The 23427-nt window shown below is 41.0% G+C and overlaps 1 protein-coding gene across 1 annotated transcript in view; it reads right to left on the bottom strand.

The window, feature by feature from the left end:
• Positions 1-11421, bottom strand: part of DARS1 (aspartyl-tRNA synthetase 1) — a 69565-nt gene extending 58144 nt beyond the window's left edge. The window contains exons 1-3 of the mRNA XM_055397491.2: positions 11202-11421; positions 9103-9160; positions 4683-4775 (exon numbers count right to left, since the gene is read on the bottom strand). Coding sequence (XP_055253466.1) covers positions 4683-4775; positions 9103-9160; positions 11202-11267 — 217 coding nt within the window. The 5' untranslated portion in view covers positions 11268-11421. The remainder of the gene's footprint in view (positions 1-4682; positions 4776-9102; positions 9161-11201) is intronic.
• Between the last annotated feature and the right edge of the window lie 12006 nt (positions 11422-23427).

The raw sequence follows: 23427 nt of genomic DNA on the forward strand, positions 1-23427 counted from the left end.
CAATGAATTAGCAAATACTGAACCACTGCTCCTAGGGGAAATACAGAGTGAGGTTTCTGTGCACGTCTGGTCATGGTATTTTTATTAGTCCAACAATACATAAATCTGTTGTGTGTATTTCTGTTTAAAGACAACTTATTTAGTATATACTATTGATTCATTAACATAGAACTCATGTCCAACAACACTATAACTCATGCTAAGACAAAACTTAGCTATTAATAATTCATATTTTCTCCATAATATATATTATGGGCTCTCTTTTATTTAGGAATACCAGAGAACACTTCAGCACTGTGCTTCAGGGGCTATTTTAAACAGTTAAATTACCAAAATAAAGCAGAAAACTGTGAAGAATGTAGCATTAAATAGATTGCAAAGAGGACACTTGTTTGCAAGAGCTGGTATTAGGCAGAGCTTCACTGTGTTTAACCTCAGCTGAAAATGTTGTATTAGGAGACTCAAATTTCTCACCACTGCTCATGTGAATATCTGGTACGTCTGTGAATGACAGTGAAAGCACTCCAAGTGTTGATTTTGGGGTTACAAATACATGTTATAGTAGGTGATTTGCAAATACCCAATCTGTGAATAATGAAGATCAACTGATTATTTCCAACAAACAAAAAACAAACAGGAGAGTATACCGAATCTCTATATAAATATGCTCAACACAATGATATTTTGAGGGAAAATTTTTTCCGGAAAAGGAATGATAAAATTTAACACCTATTTCTGATAACAGAAAACCTGGACCAGATAAAAACTTCTAACCCACTTTTTAAACTTTGGTACTGTTTCCTAGTAACACTGTATGCACAACACCTAAAGACATGAAATAACTCAGCAGGAGTTTATACCTCTACTGTTTGAAAAATTCTTCATTGTGAGAATCCTTGCAAAACTGGGGAGTCTACTAATTATTGCAGAGAGAAACAAGAAATGAGATAAACATTTGAAAGAAAAGGACTAAATGATTATTTGTAAATGATATCAATGCCTACCTATAACCCTCATGTACCTCAATAATTATCAATTCATGGCCATTTATTTCAGCCTTATCCCTCAACTTCTGTACTATTTTGAAGCCAACTCCTGCAAACTCTCTACTATTTCATCTATATATAATTCGGTATGGATCCGTAAGAGATATCTTTTTAAAAATAACATTACAACAGTATTATCTCAACTTCAAAAAAAATGAAGAATTTTTTAACACCAAATATTTAGTCAATGTTTAAATATTCAACAGTCTCAGTGCCTTTTCAACTATATATTTAAATTAGGATCTAAATCAGTGATTAGTTGAGAGATACATCTGTTTTAATCCACAGGTTCCTCCTCCTGGTTCAGTTTATTTATTGAAGAAATCAGGCCTTTTTTGCCTGGTAGTTTACTACAGTCTAGATTTTGCTGCCTGTATCCCCATTGTCATTTAACATGTTCTTTTGTCCTACAACTTTCCTGTAAGTTGGTAGTTAGATCTAAAGGCTTAATGAGATGTGGGTATAACTTTTTAGACTTCATTGGGTGGTACTGTATTCTTTCATAAATAGACATAAAATGTTTCTGGTTGTCTCTCTATTATAGGTTGTTAGCAATCACTGATGATCAATACCTAGATAATTCACTGGGGGCAAAATAACAATGTTCTAATATTCTTCATTTTATTAGCTAGATACTTCTCTAAAGGGACACCTCCCCATACCTACTCTTTGGTTAGTCAGTGATATACAATTCATACAGAAATGACACTTCCAGTATTTACCAGATTTGAAAATAATGAGCTTGTTCTATGTATGATCAACTAGGTTTTCTGTTTGTTTGCCTTAGCATTATTATAAACTTATGGATTTAAACATATCTGATGTGTTTCAATTCACTGTAGTTGTCCTTTCTCATATTCAAACTGTTCTATTTTTTGGATGAGTGTGAAGGGAAGTACTGTTGGTTCAGGGTTACATGTAGCATGCCCTCTATCTTTTAATTTGCTAAATAACTGTGTTTAGGAAACAAGGTGCCTATTTGGACAGAACAAAGGTTCCTCGTCTAATGGGAGAAAGACAAATAAATAAAGGATTACAATACAATGTGATTATCTGCTGGTAGAATAAATGGCCCAACCTTTTATGAAGGCAAATCAACATTTCTTTAAAAAGTTAAAATTCTACAAGTATTTTTCTCAAAGTCCAGTAGTAGTCATCTATAGGTGGGGGAGGATACTGAAAGAATAGATAAATTCTTAATAGAAGTGATTCTGAGACTGTAAGATATAAATGTATAAAATGTTGGAATTTTTAAAATAATAGGCCTATATTAATTTGATAATAAACATTTTAAAATAAAAAGAAGTGTTGTAACACAGAATGTATTAAATAGTATAGAAGTAATTAACTGCTAGGCAACAGAAGGTGTCCTAAAAAGCTTCTGAATTCTGTTCATATTCCACCAATTACTATGAGAATTATGGCAAGTAGCTTTATCATTCTGAGCCTTACTCTTCTCACTTATAAGGAATAGCAATGCTTATTCTACCTATTTCACAAGTTTGTGGGGATGATCAAGGATGAAAAAGTGTCCAAAAGTATAAAGTTATAAACTAATGAGAGTCACTAATACTTTCAGGCAATTTGGAACACCAGTTTCCATAATGAATTGAAGTTTGTTTAAACTCCCCTAGTATTTCTTTTCTGTTGTTAATGCTAAATTCTTAGCACTGTCTAACAGAAGTCTCTACAATGATAAAAATATTTTATATTTGTTCTGTCTGTTCAATATGGAAGCCACTAGCCACTCTGGCTATTGGGCACTCAAACTACAGCTGATGTCTGAGCCATAGAATTTTAATTTTAATAGCTAAATGTAGCCAGTGGCTACTTGACAACTCAGTCTACCTGTATCTCTCTTCTACCTCTCTCCTTATCTAAATATTACAAACGTTAGAATATTTTCATATTAACAAATGAAAAACTTCTCAAGAACACTCTTTACTTCAAAAAAATCAAACTTTTGAGAGGTTCTAGAAAAGTACCTTAAAGTTTTAGATTTCATCTGAGTTTTAAGGCCAAATTATTATTATTACTTTTTAACTGAAGGATAATGGCTTTACAAAATCTTGTTTTCTGTCAAACCTCAACATGAATCAGCCATAGGTATACATATGTCCCCTCCCTCTTGACCCTCCCCTCCCATCTCCCTCCCCATCCCACCCCTCTAGGTTGATACACAGACCGTTTGAGTTCCCTGAGACATACAGCAAATTCCCACTGGCTATCTATTTTATATACGGTAATGTAAGTTTTCATTTTACTCTCTCCTTATATCTCACCCTTTCCTCCCCTCTCCCTGTGTCCATAAGTCTGTTCTGTTTCTCCACTGCTGCCTTGTAAATAAATTCATCAGTACCATCTCTCTAGATTCTATATATATGAGTTAGTATATGATATTTATCTTTCTCTTTCTGACTTACTTCACTCCATGTAAGTCTCTATATTCATCCACCTCATTAGAACTGACTCAAATGTGTTCTTTTTTATGGCTGAGTAATATTCCAGTTTGTAGACATACCACAACTTCTTTATCCATTCATTTGTTGATGGACATCTAGGTTGCTTCCATGTTCTAGCTATTATAAATAGTGCTGCAATGAACATTGGGGTGCATGTGTCTCTTTCAATTTTGGTTTCCTAAGGGTATATACCTAGGAGTGGGACTGCTAGGTCATATGGTGGCTTTAATCCTAGTTTTCAAGGAAATCTCCATACTGTCTTCCATAGTGGTTGTATCAATTTATATTCCCACCAACAGTGCAAAAGGATTCCCTTTTCTCCATACCCTCTCCAGCATTTATTGCTTGTGGACTTTCTGATGATGGAAAGGCCAAATTAAGAATATCTTATAAGAACCTAAAATTAACCATGAAAGTGAAAGAGGAGAGTGAAAAAGTTGGCTTAAAGCTCAACATTCAGAAAACTAAGATCATGGCATCTCGTCCCATCACTTCATGGCAAATAGATGGGGAAACGGTGAAAACAGAGTCAGACTTCATTTTTTTGGGCTCCAAAATCACTGCAGATGGTGACTGCAGCCATGTCTAGTCAAGGCTATGGTTTTTCCAGTGGTCATGTATGGATGTGAGAGTTGGACTGTGAAGAAAGCTGAGCGCCGAAGAATTGATGCTTTTGAACTGTGGTGTTGGAGAAGACTCTTGAGAGTCCCTTGGACTGCAAGGAGGTCCAACCAGTCCATCCTAAAGGAGACCAGTCCTGGGTGTTCAATGGAAGGACTGATGTTGAAGCTGAAACTCCACTACTTTGGCCACCTCATGCGAAGAGTCGACTCAATGGAAAAGACCCTGATGGTGGGAGGGATTGGGGGCAGGAGGAGAAGGGGACGACAGAGAATGAGATGGCTGGATGCCATCACCGACTCAATGGACATGAGTTTGAGTGTACTCCGGGAGTTGGTGATGGACAGGGAGGCCTGGGGTGCTGTGATTCATGGGGTCGCAAAGAGTCGGACACGACCAAGCGACTGAACTGAACTGAATATTTTACATTGATTTAAGAAGGAAAACAGGTGTTTCTGTTTTGGTTTTAAAGATCTGCCTTGCCTTGTGAGAAATTTGCAAAAGAAAAATTCAGTGATTATCAAAAGACCTGTAACCATCTAATCGATCTTACCTTTAGCTCTGCTTGTATGAACCCTTGCACGCACCCAAACAACTTCACCAGCTTTCTGTACTGTCAAATCACTAATTCGAACCAAAACTCGATCTGTAGCAGAAAAGTGAAACAATTTTGTAATTCAGAATTTACAAAGAGATCAAGATTAAAATTACTTTGATAGCTAATGTAAGTACTTGATATTATCTTCAATGATTTTCATCTCTAGCAACACTCTTTTGCTTTTCTTTTTATTGGTTTATAACATCATATGCTTCATATGTATTACATTATATTTCAGCTTCTATATACTTAACAGCATGCTCAATACCAAAAGTTTAGTTCCCAAACATTACCACAGATTTGACCGTGTTACCCATTTCACTCTCCCCTCGTGCTTCTTCACCTCTAGTAACCACTACTCTGCTCTATGTTTTGTTGTTTGGTTTGCTCATTTATTAATTTTTGTATTCATCCATGTTGTTGCAAAAGGCAAAATTTCATTTTTTTTAATGGCACACATATATACCACGTCTTCTTTATCTATTTTTCTATCGACAGGCACTTAGGGTGTTTTCATATTTTGGCTACTGGAAAAAATGCTGCAGTAACATAAGGGTGCACACATATTTTGATCAATACTTTCATATTCTTCAGATAAGAAGTGGAACTGCTATATTATATGGTAGATCTATTCTTAATTTTTTGAGGAACCCCTATACTGTTTTCCATAGTGGCTATAACCAATTTACATTCCTACTCACATTGTAAAAGGGTTAACACCTTCTCTATCACCTTCTGTATGCAATCTGCCTCAAGTTTTATGAATTGAATATCCTAAATATATCTCTAAAACCTATCCAATTCTCTTTCATCTTCACTGCCACCATTCTAAACCAACTAACTGGCAATCCCTTGATAATTCAATCTACAGTGGAGTCAATATAATTTTAAAATGCAAATCTCCTGAACATTTCAATGAATTATAAAGCCAAACACAGGCTGTCTTCACCTACCTCTGCCTGAGTGGACATGGTATTTCTGCTTGCCTGTCATAGTATGTAAGTCAGCTAGCTACATGAGGGGACTCTCGGCCAGGCCTGGACAGTCATAGCACCCCATTTACCAAGATACAGTGACTGTATTCAACTAGGCCAATCAAAGTCCTTTTCTGGTATGTAATATACAGATAATGGGAATGAAGGTGTCTTCCTCCAGGTCACTGAGCTGAGATAGTATTGACCCAGGGCTGCAGCCACCATCTTTCCTACTACCTGGATTTGCAGGATGGGAAAATGAGGTCAATAGCCTAGTGGAAGCAGAGCCAGGAAGTAGAGACTGAAAGCCCCATCAATAATGCTCAAACTTCTAAATCCTATCATGGCATATGCCATCTTATACTTTGTTTCCTACTGTTACATGAACCAATAAATTCCCCTTCTGACTATAAGTGAGCCCCAACAATTATGCCCCCCAATACTAATAGCAAAGTACTGCTGCTGCTAAGTTGCTTCAGTCGTGTCCGACTCTGTGCGACCCCATAGACGGCAGCCGACCAGGTTCCGCTGTCCCTGGGATTCTCCAGGCAAGAACACTGGAGTGGGTTGCCATTTCCTTCTCCAATGTGTGAAAGTGAAAGAGAAGTCAACTCTTAGCGACCCCACGGACTGCAGCCAACCAGGCTCCTCTGTCCATGCGATTTTCCAGGCAAGAGTACTGGAGTGGCTTGCCACTAGAGTCCCCCAAACAGGAAAACTGTGAAAAAACTATGGTGTGAAGATAGTGATACAAGGCAATCATGATCCAGAAATTATATTGATATTGTTCTAAATATGCAATAATTTCAGTATTAAAGAAAAAGATGTAAGCACTAATTAAAAATATTCTAATAGAATGATACCACAATATCATGAATAATAAAAGATCTCAAGTCTCAATAGTTATGTGGCCTCACTGTAACCAAATTTGTCAACATCACATGCTGTAAAACCTAGTTATCCTAATACTAAAAATACTTTTGTGGGGGATACTATAATAAAATCAAATTATATTTCACCTACTTTGCCTACATGTATATATAATTTAGCTCTTGAAATTTTCAAGCACTACTCATCACAAAAGACTTTCTGTAAAACTCTGTACATGGACCTTAGAAGTTAAGCTAACTTCCAAGTCTGCTGTGTAAACTCAGACAAAAGAAAGTGTGAAAGAGAAAAGACAGACATAGTAATATAATATTTTAAAAGACAGATCTGAAAATATCAAGATTGAAAGAGCAAACAACTTATTAGACAATCAAAATTCAAAACAAAACAGTAAGTCTAAAAGAATAGACTGATAAGTAAGCATCATGATTACAGTAATTTTAATAGAACTTTGGAAAAGAAAGAATAATGGCCCTTCTTTCATGTGGCATTCCAATGAATCAGCATAGGAGTTCTCAATCTTTCATGTATCCACACACAGCTAAGATGCATGTCACACTCCCACCAATATGTGTGGCTAAGGCAAAGATTAGTGGCAGTAGGGTTTCAATTTGAAAATTGAAACACAGTTAAGTCATTCATATTAGAATAAAAGAATTTTGGAGAAATGGAAGCAGACAGATAACTTTACATTGAACAAAATTTTCTGATTTTAACAGAAGTAAAACCAAGGGTAGAATTTTGCTGTTATTTAGTGTAATCAGATTACATAGGTAGTTTAATCTTTCTTTTGGTAGGGAAAGCTTATAACTGTTACAGTTACTGTTATAACAGTAGTCTGGATTTGACAGCTAAATGGGAACAATAATTGTGGCAAAGCGTGATCGAGGCTTATGTAAGAGTCAAACTCCAGTAAGATTTTTGTTGTTAGAGCTCAAGGAAGTGCAGTTCAAGAAGATAGATAAGCTGAGAAAAAGTCTCACATGACCTCTTCTGCTTGTCCTGGCAGGGGAAGTAGTCCTCTCCTATAGCATATTGCTTCTAACCCATTTTATACTCAACCTTATTTTTCTTCACTAGCTTTATCTTTTGGAAATGGTTTATTCTTAGCAATCTATTTTGGTCTTTAATTGCACATTTTGCCAACAAAGTTGGGGAGGAAAAGTGATGTTGTGACCATGCAATGAGTTAAATCTCAAGTAACAATTAAAACTGATCTGGGGTATATTATTTTCAAAGCATAAAATTCACAGGCAGGCATATATATTAGAAGTACTTGGTGCTTCCAATGGGCCAGAGCCTAAAGGTCTGCAGGTGTACCAAAGTTTGAAAGACATAATTTGGGGTGACTACCAGAAGAAAAATGATTGTTAAATAGTTGAGTAGGATAAACTTGTTGAAACTGCATACATAAAATAGAAAAAAAAAAGAGAAACAAAAATAGACATGAACAAAAAAGAAACAAAAGGAAGATAAATGTTTACAAACAGAAAACTTACAGGTCTGAGAGAAACAAATCATTTTTAAAGAAATATTTATAAAAGTCGAGGAGGATACTAAAAGAGGTAGCTCCATGAGGCATGCAAAAAAAGGCTGCATATGAAGAAAGCAGCTACTATTAACTATCTTTTATCTCCTAGGCAAGAGTTAAATCTTTTTACATGATCACTTAGGAATATCTTTCCAATATAATTTACCGCTTAAAATATACTAATTTAATGTATTTTCTTCCTTTTCTAGATTCAGTTCAGTTCAGTTCAGTCACTCAGTCGTGTCTGACTCCCTGCGACCCCATGAATCACAGCATGCCAGGCCTCCCTGTCCATCACCAACTCCCAGAGTTCACTCAAACTCATGTCCATCAAGTCGGTGATGCCATCCAGCCATCTCATTCTCTGTCGTCCCTGTCTCCTCCCACCCCCAATCCCTCCTAGCATCAGACTCTTTTCCAGTGAGTCAACTCGTCGCATGAGGTGGCCAAAGTATTGGAGTTTCAGCTTTAGCATCAGTCCTTCCAATGAACACCCAGGATTGATCTCCTTTAGAATGGACTGGTTGGATCTCCTTGCAGTCCAAGGGACTCTCAAGAGTCTTCTCCAGCACCACAGGGACCCTAACTTGATAATGTTTGCACAGGGTTATGGCATATGCTTGGACTTTTAAGGTGGCTCAGTAGTAAAGAATCTGCCTGCCAAGGAGGAGATGTGTGTTCCTCCCTGGGTTGGGTAGATCCCCTGGAGAAGGAAATGGCAACCCACTCCATTCTTGCCTGGGAAATCCCATGGACAGAGGAGCCTGGCCGGCTACAGTCCGTGGGGTCACAAAGAGTCAGACGTGACTTAGCAACTAAACAACAACAACAATGGCATAAGTTTGCCATTTCAGTTTTTCAGAATTATGCCTTCAGAGTTATGTTTTCAGTTGTGTCAGCCTTACTTAAAGCTTTATGAAGAGCTTTCCTGGAATTAGAAAGCAAAAAAAAGCCTTTTTAAATTATCACATTAACTACTAACCTGGTTTTTCTTGTGATTGTATCATTGAAGATACTCCGTATCTTTCTTTTGCATAATCCTACAAAAAAAGTTTTTACATTATGACTTTTTATTTAAACACTAATAGCATAGTATTAATAAACACAGAAACACAACACAGAAACACAACAGAAAAAGATGAATTCATTTTAACTTTCAGGACTATTTTATTAATTCAAACTAGTAGTTTTAATCTGTGGAAATATATATATATTTATATATGCACTCCATAGAAAAAGGATAAGCACCCAGCTTCCGGATAATTTATTTTGAAGATCACCACTCCTGGATTGATATACCATACAGAACAGCATTCTCAAATAAAATTTACACACATGTACAACACATCTTAACTACTTTCTTCAAAAAGAAGATTAAACTACTTCAAAGCAGGGTTATAAATTTCCTCTTTTTGAAGGGAGAAGGATGAGATACTACAGTTTTATTAACTTCCTATTACAGGAAGAGATGTTCAAAGAGAACCAATAGTTAGGGATAAGCTTTCTGAGCACCAGATGTCCAGTTTTTAGAAATCAGAGATGTTGGATAAAAGCTAACTACAACTTTCCTTTTGTAAAATATCATCAAAAAATTTGCCAGCTTCCTGTTCTAAAACCATCTTCATGATATCAGGTTGCAAGTGCTTCAACACTGACAATATGACACCAAAATTCTTATTACAGATTTTAAGCCAAGAACAGGAAAAAAGAGGCCTAGAGTCCAGACTATTATTAACAAACTATACTTATTAAATTGGTAAGCGGCCTTTTATTTTAATCTCACTTTACTGAGAAAATGATCTCCTAAGATCCTTCCAGCTATAAAGTGACATAACTCTGCCACAATGTCTACCTTATATAACCTATAGATCTACACTATTTGCAAACGCAGACTGCTAGTTTACATACTTAATCAGATCAAGAATACATAAAAATGGTTTCTTTCAAGGTAATTTAGGATGTGAATAAAACAATTCGTTTCTGTCACTACAGTTATCTGTTGGAATCTTCTCCTTTAGATCTGGAAGATATTAGATTCTGTATTTATACCAAAACAAACCAGACAACATGTTAAGGTGCTTACTGAACAATTTTTTTTCCGAATTAGAAAAAAATACACCTTAAAGACAAAGATAACCCTAGTCCTACTATAAAGATACAGTCACAAAATCTAGTAGGAAGGCAGCATAAAAAGGTTACAGCAAGTGAAAAGAAAAAAGGGGATCACTTATTAGTACCGTTCATATTTCAGCAACCCTATTCCATCTAATGGTTTTAAAATGACCTATTCCTTATGCAGATTATCACAAATTCATATCTCCTCAATAGAAAAATTAGCAGCCAGGTAGAAATCTCAATTTCACTAAGAGCACACATCACTTGTAGAACCGTTTCAAACATTCATTTCTGAAAATGATGGACTACAGGGTATTATGAATTACATAGATTATCTGCGGTCACTTCATCTCAAAAGCATTCTCTACAAACTTCCCCACCTACCTCACTTAGCTTACTTGAAAGGAAATAAAAACGACAGCTTTTCTCTAAAGTCGTCACACAGTGTCACATGGAAAACGGTCATTATAGTGGCAGATCGCTTTACGAAGTACTGTCATTACTTGAAAAACATTAGGTACACGAGTGCTGAGCAAAAATCGATTATCAGTGGATATTAAAAATTTCCGGGCAAAGAGAAGGAGTACGTGAAGTACGTGCCTAACCCAGTGAGGTTTAAGGTTGACCCGGCCGCTCCTACTTCCGGGGTAGTGGGTAATTCACGCCCTCCGCGCCCCCCTCTCCCGCCCTCCAGCTCAGAGACACGCTTCATGTAAGCCATGCCTCCAGGCGCCCCAGTGAGAAATGCGATCCGGAGTGGGTCTGGCTAAGGTGCTCTGGCAAGGGCCCTGGAGGCCCGGTTGAAGGCTCCGGGCCCCCGGACCCCAGGCCTGTGGCCTGCAGGCAAAGTGCCGCCAGAGATCCAGAAGCCAGGGCCCCCGCTCACCCTACCCCCCGCTTCCGACCCTACAGCGCGATCCGGCCCAAGGGTCTGTTCTTCCAGGCCCGGAGAAGGAGGACACCCACTTCCGCCGCGTCCATGATCTCCCGCGGCTTCTCCTGACTCCTGCGGCTGGCGTTGGCGCTGGGCATCTGGACAACTGGACGGGGCAGCGATCACCACTCTCCCTCGCAGGCTTCCGTAGGGCAGGCCAAAGGGGCTTCTCCCTCCCTCACAGTCTCCGCCCTCCCTGCACTCCGGTCACAGCACACGAGTTCGGACTCCGCGTGGAGTGTCGGCTCCGGAAACATCGCGATAACCGCAGTTCTCTCGAGATCCCGGAGGCTGAAGGCCCCGCCCCTACGGGACTTTGCCTGGAGTTAGAGGGAATCCCCGGGAATTAGTTACAGTTTCGCGAGATCGACTCTGAGGGGGAGGCTCCCGGGCATGCCAGTTGGCACGCTCTCCCACTCATTCATTTTTCAGCTATATTCCACCTGCGAAGTCTCCTGTGTTCTCTTTTCAGCCCTATTTACTCCTCGCTTTGAGAACAAACTATTTGATAAAACATCCACACACGCTCAGGACTTTTCCTCCCTTGAACTTCTCCGTGAGTAATCCCCAGCGGCAGTGTAGCTGCCTGGACTCACGGCAGACTTCGCAAAGAGCTGCCATGTAGTGGGACGCAGGAGTGCTGGGTTATAGGTAGATGGCTTGTTGAGGTAGGATTGAATACTGGTGTCCAAGTCATATGTGACGTGTAAGTGAAGTGAAGTCGCTCAGTAGTGTCCAGCTCTTTGCGACCCCATGAACTGTAGCCTACCAGGCTCCTCCGTCCATGGGATTTTCCAGGCAAGAGTACTGGAGTGGGTTGCCATTTCCTTCTCCAGATGGTAACTTACCATCTCACTGCAGGTGTGAAGTAGAGGTGCTGCTGCTGCTGAGTCGCTTCAGTCGTGTCCGACTCTGTGCGACCCCATAGACGGCAGCCACCAGGCTCCGCCGTCCCTGGGATTCTCCAGGCAAGGACACTGGAGTGGGTTTCCATTTCCTTCTCCAATGCATGAAAGCGAAAAGTGAAAGTCGCTCAGTCGTGTCCGACTCTTAGCAACCCCATGGACTGCAGCCTACCTGGCTCCTCCATCCATGGGATTTTCCAGGCAAGAGTACTGGAGTGGGGTGCCATTGCCTTCTCCTGAAGTAGAGGTACCAAGTGCTAAAATTTTCTTTGAAGGCATTCACCTCAGGCTTCTCTGAGAAACTGATACTTCAGCTGAAGTCGAAGGAAGGAGTAGGAGTTAGCCAGGTGAGGAGACAAAAGAATATTCAAGGCAGGGGGTTAGGGAGAGAAAGATCATGGATCAGTTTTGGACGTAGCGCATATAAAATGCCTTTGAGACATTTAAGGGGAGAATGTCCAGGAAACCTCTAGCTTTGTGGGGTCTAGATAAAGATGGGCAGATAAAGATGAAGAAGACACTGCCAGGTAGGTGGTAATTGATGCCCCTGGACTAGTGAAGAGTATGTTCCAAGAATAAAGTGTTAATATTGTCATCTGCTGCCTGGACTTAAAGTAAGATGGTAATAGTCAAGGCTATGGTTTTTCCAGTGGTCATGTATGAATGTGAGAGTTGGACTGTGAAGAAAGCTGATCGCCGAAGAACTGATGCTTTTGAACTGTGGTGTTGGAGAAGACTCTTGAGAGTCCCTTGGACTGCAAGGAGATCCAACCAGTAAATCCTAAAGGAGATCAGTCCTGGGTGTTCATTGGAAGGACTGATGCTAAAGCTGAAACTGCAATACTTTGGCCACCTCATGCGATGAGTTGACTCACTGGAAAAGACTCTGATGCTGGGAGGAATTGAGGGCGGGAGGAGAAGGGGACGACAGAGAATGAGATGGCTGGATGGCATCACCGACTTGATGGACATGAGTTTGAGTGAACTCTGGGAGTTGGTGATGGACAGGGAGGCCTGGCGTGCTGTGATTCATGAGGTCGCAAAGAGTCGGACACGACTGAGTGACTGAACTGAACTGAACTGAAAAACAGTTGTTGGATTTAGCAACATAGAGATCATTGGTCTTCTTAGTAAACAGGTGAAGTGATGGGGTCAGGATGGGCTGAGAAGTGAGTGAAAGTAAAGAAATAAAAATAAAAGTGATTACAGCCAACCTTTATTAGTGCTTGCTCTGTGCTAAGCACTAGTGTCAGTGTTATAATCTTTTTGTCTATGGGGAAGTTCAGGCAGAGAGAATCTGCCCATGGTCTCAGAGTCATTAAATGATGTATTTCAAAGCAGGTAGTGTGGTGCCAGGATCCATGTTTTTAACCACTGTACCTCACTGCCTTTCCTGTCTTGTGGAGATAATGAGAAGATAAGGTGGGAGTGGAAGAAAAAATACAGGTGGTAGTTAATAAGGAACAAGTGAAGCTTTTTTTAAAGAGAATATCTCAGTGCGTTTAAAACTAATGGGAAAGATTCGTGAAAAAGTAGATTGATATACAAGACAGAAAAGGATTGAGTGATGGTATAAGATTTTTTTTTTTTAAATAAGGGAGAGATAGGAGGTGGGACAAAGGGAAGAGGAACAATTCCTCTATCTCAGCTGGAGGTGAGGATGCTAGGATAGTGGTAGATGTTTGATTTGAGGGCAATGAGAGATCTCCCATGTGATGACTTCTGTTTTCTCTAGAAGAGGAGGCTAAGTTATGAATGATGAGTTTGGAGGTTCCAGGGGAGGTAGAAAAGGGAGACTGGTGATTTGAGGAGAATAGAAAAGTTTAAAATATTTATAGTTCTTCAGGTTATTTGATATTTGGTATTATTTCTGGGTATTGTAAGGACCCATTTAATAAGGACACATGATTTGGTCCTGGAACTGAGACTTCTCCAGTAGTATGTGGCTGATGTGGTGCCGTCACAAAGAGGCAGTTACTTCAGTCACTGTGGAGGTTTTGTTGCTGATGCTGTACAGTAGAAGGGAGCCCAAAAGAGATTTGCCCTAAGTATTTATGCAAATGCCATACACATACCAGGAAAATGAGAAAGAAAACTTTATCTGTAATTTTTTTGAAAGACCAACATTGGGCATATCATTTATTCTTAAATCAGGATGGAGGAAAGGAAAGGACAGAGATGCAAACAGCTGAATGTGGCTCTGTAGACGGATAGGTGGCCCTGAAATTTGAGAAGTGAAATTTGAAGAAAAGAGTAAATTTTATTCCCCTTTTAATTGATCAATGATTATTTATAGGCATCTACTTTGTGCCAACATTTATGCCAGGTTCTGTCAATAAATAGATAAATTAAGATCCTGGTTCTCGATAATACATAATCCGCTTAATAAGATAGCATATAATTAATGATAAAGAAACGTGAAACTTGTTGTAGTAGTGTTAAGTATGTGCATTTCCAGAGAGAACCCTAAGATTCACTTCAATTGGGCCAGTTAAGGACACAAGTCCACTACTGACCCAATCCATACGGTCAGGGAAATGGAATATTCTGATTGGTTTAGCCTAGGTTGCATTTCCCCTGGAGTTTGGAACAGAGTTAGCTTACTGGAACCATGTGGAAACCACTGTCAGAAGCTAAGGGACAGGGAAATGGACCCTGGAAAGGGAACTCCAAATAACCATTGTAGAGTTCAAGAAGATCTGGGCTTTGGACAGATAAGCATACTCCAGGGGAGTGCCTCCTCCTATCTGGTCAGGACTGTTTGGATATGCTGTGTTCAGTTCAGTTCAGTCGCTCAGTCATGTCTGACTCTTTGCGACCCCATGAATCACAGCACGCCAGGCCTCCCTGTCCATCACCAACTCCCGGAGTTCACTCAAACTCATGTCCATCGAGTCAGTGATGCCATCCAGCCATCTCATTCTCTGTCGTCCCCTTCTCCTCCCACCCCCAAACCCTCCCAGCATCAGTCTTTTCCAGTGAGACAACTCTTCTCATGAGGTGGCCAAAGTATTGGAGTTTCAGCTTTAGCATCAGTCCTTCCAATGAACACCCAAGACTGATCTCCTTTAGAATGGACTGGTTGGATCTCCTTGCAGTCCAAGGGACTCTCAAGAGTCTTCTCCAGCACCACAGTTCAAAAGCATCAATTCTTCAGCAATCAACTTTCTTCACAGTCCAACTCTCACATCCATACATGACCACTGGAAAAACCATAGCTTTGACTAGACGGACCTTTGTTGGCAAAGTAATGTCTCTGCTCTTTAATATGCTATCTAGGTTGGTCATAACTTTCCTTCCAAGGACTAACCATCTTTTAATTTCATGGCCACAATCAGCATCATCAGTGATTTTGGAGCCCAAAAAATAAGTCTGATAAGTTTCCACTGTTTCCCCATCTATTTCCCATGAAGTGATGGGACCAAATGCCATGATCTTTGTTTTCTGAATGTTGAGCTTTAAGCCAACTTTTTCACTCTTCTCTTTCACTTTCATTAAGAGGCTTTTGAGTTCCTCTTCACTTTCTGCCATAAGGGTGGCGTCATCTGCATATCTGAGGTTATTGATATTTCTCCCAGCAATCTTGATTCCAGCTTGTGCTTCCTCCAGCCCAGCATTCCTCATGATGTACTCTGCATATAAGTTAAATAAGCAGGGTGACAATGTACAGCCTTAGCTTACTCCTTTTCCTATTTGGAACCAGTCTGTTGTTCCATGTCCAGTTCTAACTGTTGCTTCCTGACCTGCATATAGGTTTCTCAAGAGGCAGGTCAGGTAGTCTGGTATTCCCATCTCTTTCAGAATGTTCCACAGTTTAATGTGATCCACACAGTCAAAGGCTTTGGCATAGTCAATGAAGCAGAAATAGATGTTTTTCTGGAACTCTCTTGCTTTTTCGATGATCCAGCGGATGTTGGCAATTTGATCTCTGGTTCCTCTGTCTTTTCTAAAACCAGCTTGAACATCTGAAAGTTCCTGGTTCACATATTGCTGAAGCCTAGCTTGGAGAATTTTGAGCATGACTTTACTAGCATGTGAGATGAGTGCAATTGTGCAGTAGTTTGAGCATTCTTTGGCATTGACTTTCTTTGGGATTGGAATGAAAACTGGCCTTTTCCAGTCCTGTGGCCACTGCTGAGTTTTCCAAATTTGCTGTCATATTGAGTGCAGAACTTTCACAGCATCATCTTTCAGGATTTGAAATAGCTCAACTGGAATTCCATCACCACTGGCTTTGTTCGTGTGATGCTTTTTAAGGCCCACTTGACTTCACATTCCAAGATGTCTGACTCTAGGTGAGTGATCACACCATCGTGATTATCTTGGTCGTGAAGATCTTTTTTGTACAATTCTCTGTATTCTTGCCATCTCTTCCTTTTTTTTTTTTTTCACCTCTTCTTAATATCTTCTGCTTCTGTTATGTCCATACCATTTCTGTCCTTTATCGAGCCCATCTTTGCATGAAATGTTCCCTTGTTATCTCTAATTTTCTTGAAGAGATCGCTAGTCTTTCCTATTCTGTTGTTTTCCTCTATTTCTTTGCATTGATCGCTGAGGAAGGCTTTCTTATCTCTCCTTGCTATTCTTTGGAACTGTGCATTCAGATGCTTATATCTTTCCTTTTCTCCTTTGCTTTTTGCTTCTCTTCTTTTCACAGCTATTTGTAAGGCCTCCCCAGACAGCCATTTTGCTTTTTTGCATTTCTTTTCCATGGGGATGGTCTTGATCCCTGTCTCCTGTACAATGTCATGAACCTCCGTCCATAGTTCATCAGGCACTCTATCTATCAGATCTAGTCCCTGAAATCGATTTCTCACTTCCACTGTATAATCATAAGGGATTTGATTTAGGTCATATCTGAATGGTCTAGTGGTTTTCCCTACTTTCTTCAATTTCAGTCTGAATTTGGCAATAAGGACTTCATGATCTGAGCCACAGTCAGCTCCCAGTCTTGTTTTTGCTAACTGTATAGAGTTTCTCCATCTTTGGCTGCAAAGAATATAATCAATCTGATTTCGGTGTTGACCATCTGGTGCTGTCCGTGTGTAGAGTCTTCTCTTGTGTTGTTGGAAGAGGGTGTTTGCTATGACCAGTGCGTTCTCTTGGCAAAACTCTATTAGCCTTTGCCCTGCTTCATTCTGTGCTCCAAGGCCAAATTTGCCTGTTACTCCAGGTGTTTCTTGACTTCCTACTTTTGCATTCCAGTCCCCTATAATGAAAAGAATATCTGTTTTGGGTGTTAGTTCTAAAAGGTCTTGTAGGTCTTCATAGAACCATTCAACTTTGGCTTCTTCAGCGTTACTGGTTGGGGCATAGGCTTGGGTTACTGTAATATTGAATGGTTTGCCTTGGAAATGAACAGAGATCATTCAGTCGTTTTTGAGATGGCATCTAAGTACTGCATTTAGGACTCTTCTGTTGACCATGATGCATACTCCATTTCTACAAACTAATGCCCAAATCTCAGCAACTTCAACGACAACAAAACCACAACCACAACCTATTTCTTGTTCATATTAGGTCTATAGTAGGTTAGCAAAGGGGCTGTGCTCATGTAGTTACTCAGGCATCTAGGATGATAGATGCGCCATCTTGACACATGCTTCTGATCTTGGAGAGACGGCAGTGAGCAGTCCTCAAGAAAGATCTTTGTTTCCAGCCCAGGAATTGAATCTGAGTAGCTTGGATGAAGGGCTTCCCAGGTGGCGCCAGTGATAACCCACCTGCCAATGCAGGAAATGAGTAAGAGATGTGGGTTTGATTCCTAGGTCAGGAAGATCCCCTGGAGGAGGGCATGGCAACCCCTTCCAGTATTCTCACCTGGAGGATCGCATGGACAGAGGAGTCTGGCGGGCTGTAGTCCATAGGGTCACAAAGAGTCGGACATGACTGAAACATGACTTAGCACATATGCATGCACAACCTGAATGAAAACCAGGAATCCTAGCTGCTAGATCATCCGGGGCTAGAAGCTAAAAGCAAATTTTCCCTGGCTCTTACCCTCATTGAAAACAAGAATATTTCAGGGAGGCAAAACTTGTTTAAACAGGTACAAAGTTTATTAGAGACACAACACATTAAGTGGGACAGCACACAGAGAAACCATTTTATTTAAGACTGAAGCAAGGCAGAAATACACACTCAGAGACAAAGGGTATGGGCATCCCCCATAACGAGGAGGAGTGTAGTAAAGAGGTGATTTAAATCATACAGGACAGTCCTTCTGGGACTTGGTTTACATTTGGCCAATTACCTTGTTTCTTTTTTACACCTGACCTGTTCTAGGACACACCCCAACCTGTGTGCACATCATTTTGCTAAGATGGATTCCATAGCAGAGGACTTGCAAGTGGGTGCATGGCCATACTTAACATGGGGTGGTACCCCCTCACTTCTTGACCCCCAAGGAGCCTTCCTGTGCAGGTGCAGACAGGGAAGTTTTCCTTGACTTCAGGAGTGATCACCTTATCTCTTTACTTCAGCAGAGCTCAGTTTCTGCCACTAGTTTTGACTTTGGAGTGTCTGGGTAAGAGCAAAGCTTCAGTTTTATTCCACTTGACAAACCCCAGCTGTACAGCTCAGGGGCTATCTATCTCCTAGGAGAACCTGGCCATGCGTAGCCCTTAGCATGGCTCTTGGGGCACCCACCGTTAACCTGAACCCCGCTTAGTAGGCAGTGGTTACCACAGGACCGTTACCGACCAACTGTCAATGAGTGACCATTAGTGGTCCTGCTCAGCCATTGGTTGGTGCTGCAGTGGGCCCCTCCCCCAAACAACTGTCAGTGAGTGACCGTTAGTGGTCCTGCTTAGCCATTGGTTGGTGCTGCAGTGGGCCCCTCCCCCAAACAACTGTCAGTGAGTGACCGTTAGTGGTCCTGCTTAGCCATTGGTTGGTGCTGCAGTGGGCCCCTCCCCCAAACAACTGTCAGTGAGTGACCGTTAGTGGTCCTGGTTAGTGGTTAGTAGCCATTGGTCAATCTGTAGTGTGACCCTCCCTCAAGCAGCTAACTGTCAACAAGCAGCTGTTACTGGGACCTTTCAGTCAATGGTCCTCAGAGTGGTGGTCCTCAGGCAGAGAGTGAGGTAAGAGGCAAATCTTGGCCTTCTCTGTGGGCCCTCCAGCTTACCTGGCCTCAGGCTTGTGGGTGAGCTGGGGTGGTGGGGGATGGCAGGGAACAGGCTGGGGGTTGTGTTCTTCATGGCTCCGGATTACTAGCCAAGGCCCCACAGCCCTTGTGTTGGTGAATCTGTCTCCTATTGCCACCTCTGAGACTTAATGGCAGCGGCAGTCTGCCTGGGTCGCAATCTTCTGGACCTGGCCCCTGCCATTTGGGTGGCTGAGGAGCCTGAGGGTCACTTGGGTCCCAGGCACCTGGCTCCCTCAGCAACAACAGCTGGGCAAAGTCTGGGAACATGGCTTTAGGGAGCTGTCAGCTGAGATCTGCCTCCTCTCAGCCAGGACCTGGACCTTGGAGGGTGAAAGTTATGCCTTGGGACCTTGCCTGTTCTTGTCAGAACAGGGAATAATATTTACTTGGTGGAGGTTTACAGGAACATCATTACCTGACCATAACCTGACCTCAAGAATAGAGGTTCTGACTCCAAGAAATTTGCAACAACTACCCATGCCCCTCCTTCACCTTTCCTAGAAAAGGGCTTTGCTGAAAGCTTTTGAGGAATTTGGGGTTTTTAAGGCATGAACCACCCATCTCATTGCATGGCATTGCAATAAATGTTTCTCTGCTCCTTCTCCAACAGTTTGGTATTGTTTGGCCTCACTGTACGTCAGACATACAGACTTTTGTGTCAGTAACACTACCTCACTTCCATGATCACAGAGGCAGGGAAAAGAGAACCTAGCCCTTAAAATGGCTGCCTAGAGGTGACACATTTCATGTTGTACTCTTATTTCATTGGCTACACAAGTCACATGGCTATTCGTGAGTTCAACAGGGCAGGATAATTTACTTTTTTGTGAGGGAACATCACTGGATTTTTGTGATCAATGAAACATTCTATCATACTCATGAGATTCCAACATAGAAGTGAGTCTATGAAACGGTTCCATCTTGGGATTTTTTAAAAAGCTTTTATTCCCTCAATTAGGTATAGTCCTAATATATGAACTGCTCTTCAGAAATCTGAACAAAAATCCCATATATTGTCCCTTAACTGGGGTATGGATCTTAACTTTCCATTGGCTGTGAAGCCTCTACATGCACTTCTTCCTTACTTTGATCCCTTAACTTGATAGATTATTCTTATTTAGGACATAGCCCTGGGGGAATACTTTGGCTTCTGGCTCTCTATCCTGATGGTGATGGAAGAGAAGAATTTGCCAGATCAGTGGCCACTGATACCATGTGCCTGAGGTCTTGTCAATCTACTCAGATGAAGATACAGCTGCAACTAAAGCTTTGACTTGGTTGAATTTGCCAACCGCCAACCTCCCAGATTGTTCTGTTTTTTGTGGGAGCCAAAACAGGAATATGATGGGGACTGTCAGCTATCAGGTCTTCAAGAGATGCAGTCTCTGCCATTCCCCCCTGGGCATGTGATACTGTTTATGATTCATCATCCTAGTTGGAGGCTGGGGAAGCAAATTTAAAAGTTTTCCTGTTAGCTTTCTGCAATATGATAGCTTTAACCCATAGGCCAAAGAACTGTAAGAGAACAGTTCTGCCTTGTCACTTGACCTTGTAGGCATCCAAATAAGCCATGTAGGCAAGGACTGGGTTGAAGTGCAGCTAATCTGAGTCTTGGAAATACACCTTGTGATCCTCCTGTAACAGAGGGGATGAAAATCATCTCCCACTGGCTTCCCTATCTCCTCTGGGAGGCTATCTGATGAAGTACGGCATTTTCTTCCATCCTCCCTACCCCTACTCCCCATTAGTGAAGCTAAACAGTGTAAAACTACATACCCAGTGTCAAGCCTACTCAGTGTCCCATAAGTCACACTGCAGTCATCTGGTCCCTTTTGTTTCAGTGTTGTCCTTTTCTGTTATGAAGGGCAAGGATCAAGGTGGGCTGGCACCTTTGGCTATTTTTACTGTGTAAGTGAGTAGCAAACTGTTTAAATCTAAAAGTACTTGTTATGTCTTGACTGATCAAGTCTGTCAGGGTTTGACCTTGGCCTTGCTTGTTTTGTGTGTTCCTGTCTTGCCAGGAACCAATGTGGGGTTTGCCAACTACCAAAGGTGCTCATTCCAAACTATGCATTTAGAGACCAGGAAAAAGCATGAGACCCATGGATCCATTATAGGTATTGCTGCTAAGAGGTTTGAAGCATCACTGTGATTCCTAATCCTTTGTATGTGATTTTTTTTTTCCCCATGGAAAAAAGAAGGTTGCAGGATATCTGCTGAGTAAGTTACCACTAGTCCTTTTCTTTGTTCCTAACCTTCTGAAATTTCACAATGTGTACCAACCTATGGGTCTAAATACAACATTGTGCTGGACACTCAGCAGGCATTTCAACCTGGAAACTCACTTAATTCTGGGGCATTTTCTTAAAAAATTTATTCAATGATTCTCCCTTTAATTCCTCTCGGCTTTCTTACTTCAATTCTTATTATTTAAATACTGGCCTTTCCAAACTGGTCATCTTATTTCCTTGTCATTTCTCTCCATTCTCTATCTCCCTGCCTCTTTAAACTGCCTTTGGGGAGATTTCTTCAGCTTTATCTTCTAGTCTTTCAATTGAGATTTTCTCATTTCTGCTGTCATGTGTATCATTTTCCATGCAACATTTTGTTCTCTGAATTGTGTTTTAAAAGAATAGAATCCTGATCTTTTTTCATGAATGCACTATATTTCTGAGCATATTAATGTGATTTTGGGGAGTAAGTTTTAAAGTATTCTCTCTGAATAACCCATGCCTTACAAGTTGCTTTTTGTTTGCTTTTGGTCTCTGTCTTTCATGTTAGAGACCCACATCAGCTGTCTGGTGAATCCTTATTTATTTACACTGTGATAAGTTGGCATAAATAAATTTATGTTTATTTTTATAAATTTTATAATTTATAAATTTTATATTTATATTTCCTGTATATTGTGATGTTTCAACATTCATTCATTCACTCATTTGTTTGCGCGTGAGTCTTTGATTGTCAGCTCATGTTAAAAGTGGGCACTAAAAAGCTAATTAGAAGCTCTGAGCATTTGACTGGAATTTGCCAATTTCAAGTTTTACCAGGTGATGATCTGGTTGGGTCATTTGATGGTCACCCTTAGGTGTCTATATCTTTAGTTCTTTCTCTTTGGCTAGTCAGACTGTTCAGTATAAAATGCTTATAATCTCCTGCCTGAAGATAAAGGTCTTCTAGTATTCTTGGAATGTTCAGCATTCTACATGCGTGTGGTCACTGAATTCTAGTTTTGGTATAGTATCTAGGTTCTAAAGTTCAAGGACCCACTCTTTTACCCTCTCCAGAGAATATATCATGTCAGGGTAGAAGAGTACTCTTGACAAAATAGTGAAGTAGGGAGGGATGTTGGGATCAGACTTTTCATGTAGTTTCCCACAGTTTTCCCTGTAAGTTCTCCTCCCCACTGCTATTTGCAGAGGTAGTTGGTGCTGCTTATCCTTGGTATTCTGAGGTTTCTATGGTATAAATTATGTTGATTCTCAACTTTCCTGACTACTGCCTTAGGATTCAGCTTTTCATATCTGCAAAATTGGTTAGCACTGGTCTGTCTGCTCTCCAGCTCCTTGAATTTTGGGGGTATTCTCCCCCCTTCTGTTCTCCCATCTTTTTGATTTTAGTTTCTGTAGGACTAGGGGCCAGAGAAGGCAATGGCAAGCCACTCCAGTACTCTTGCCTAGAAAACCCCATGGATGGAGGAGCCTGGTGGGCTGCAGTCCATGGGGTTGCTAAGGGTCGGACACGACTGAGTGACTTCACTTTCACTTTTCACTTTCACACATTGGAGAAGGAAATGGCAACCCACTCCAGTGTTCTTGCCTGGAGAATCCCAGGGACGGGGGAGCCTGGTGGGCTTCCGTCTATGGGGTCACACAGAGTCGGACATGACTAAAGTGACTTAGCAGCAGCAGCAGGACTAGGGGCAGAAGCAAGACTGGATCTGCCCTCCTAACACAAAAGTCATTTTTCATATTTTATTTTATAATGTTAGTGCAGGTAAGGGGCTTCCCAGATGGCACTAGTGGTAAAGCACCTGCCTGCCAATGCAGGAGATGTAAGAGATTCAGGTTGGATCCCTGGTTTGGAAAGATCTTCTGGAGATAGGTATGGCAATCTGCTACAGTATTCTTGCCTGAAAAATCCCATGGACAGAGGAGTCTGGCAGTCTATGGTCTACAGGGTCACACAACTGAAACAACTTAG

The sequence above is a fragment of the Moschus berezovskii genome, chromosome 2 (genome assembly GCF_049115385.1).
Source record: "Moschus berezovskii isolate FMDL1 chromosome 2, NW_MosBer_1.0, whole genome shotgun sequence".
Taxonomy (NCBI): Eukaryota; Metazoa; Chordata; class Mammalia; order Artiodactyla; family Moschidae; genus Moschus; species Moschus berezovskii.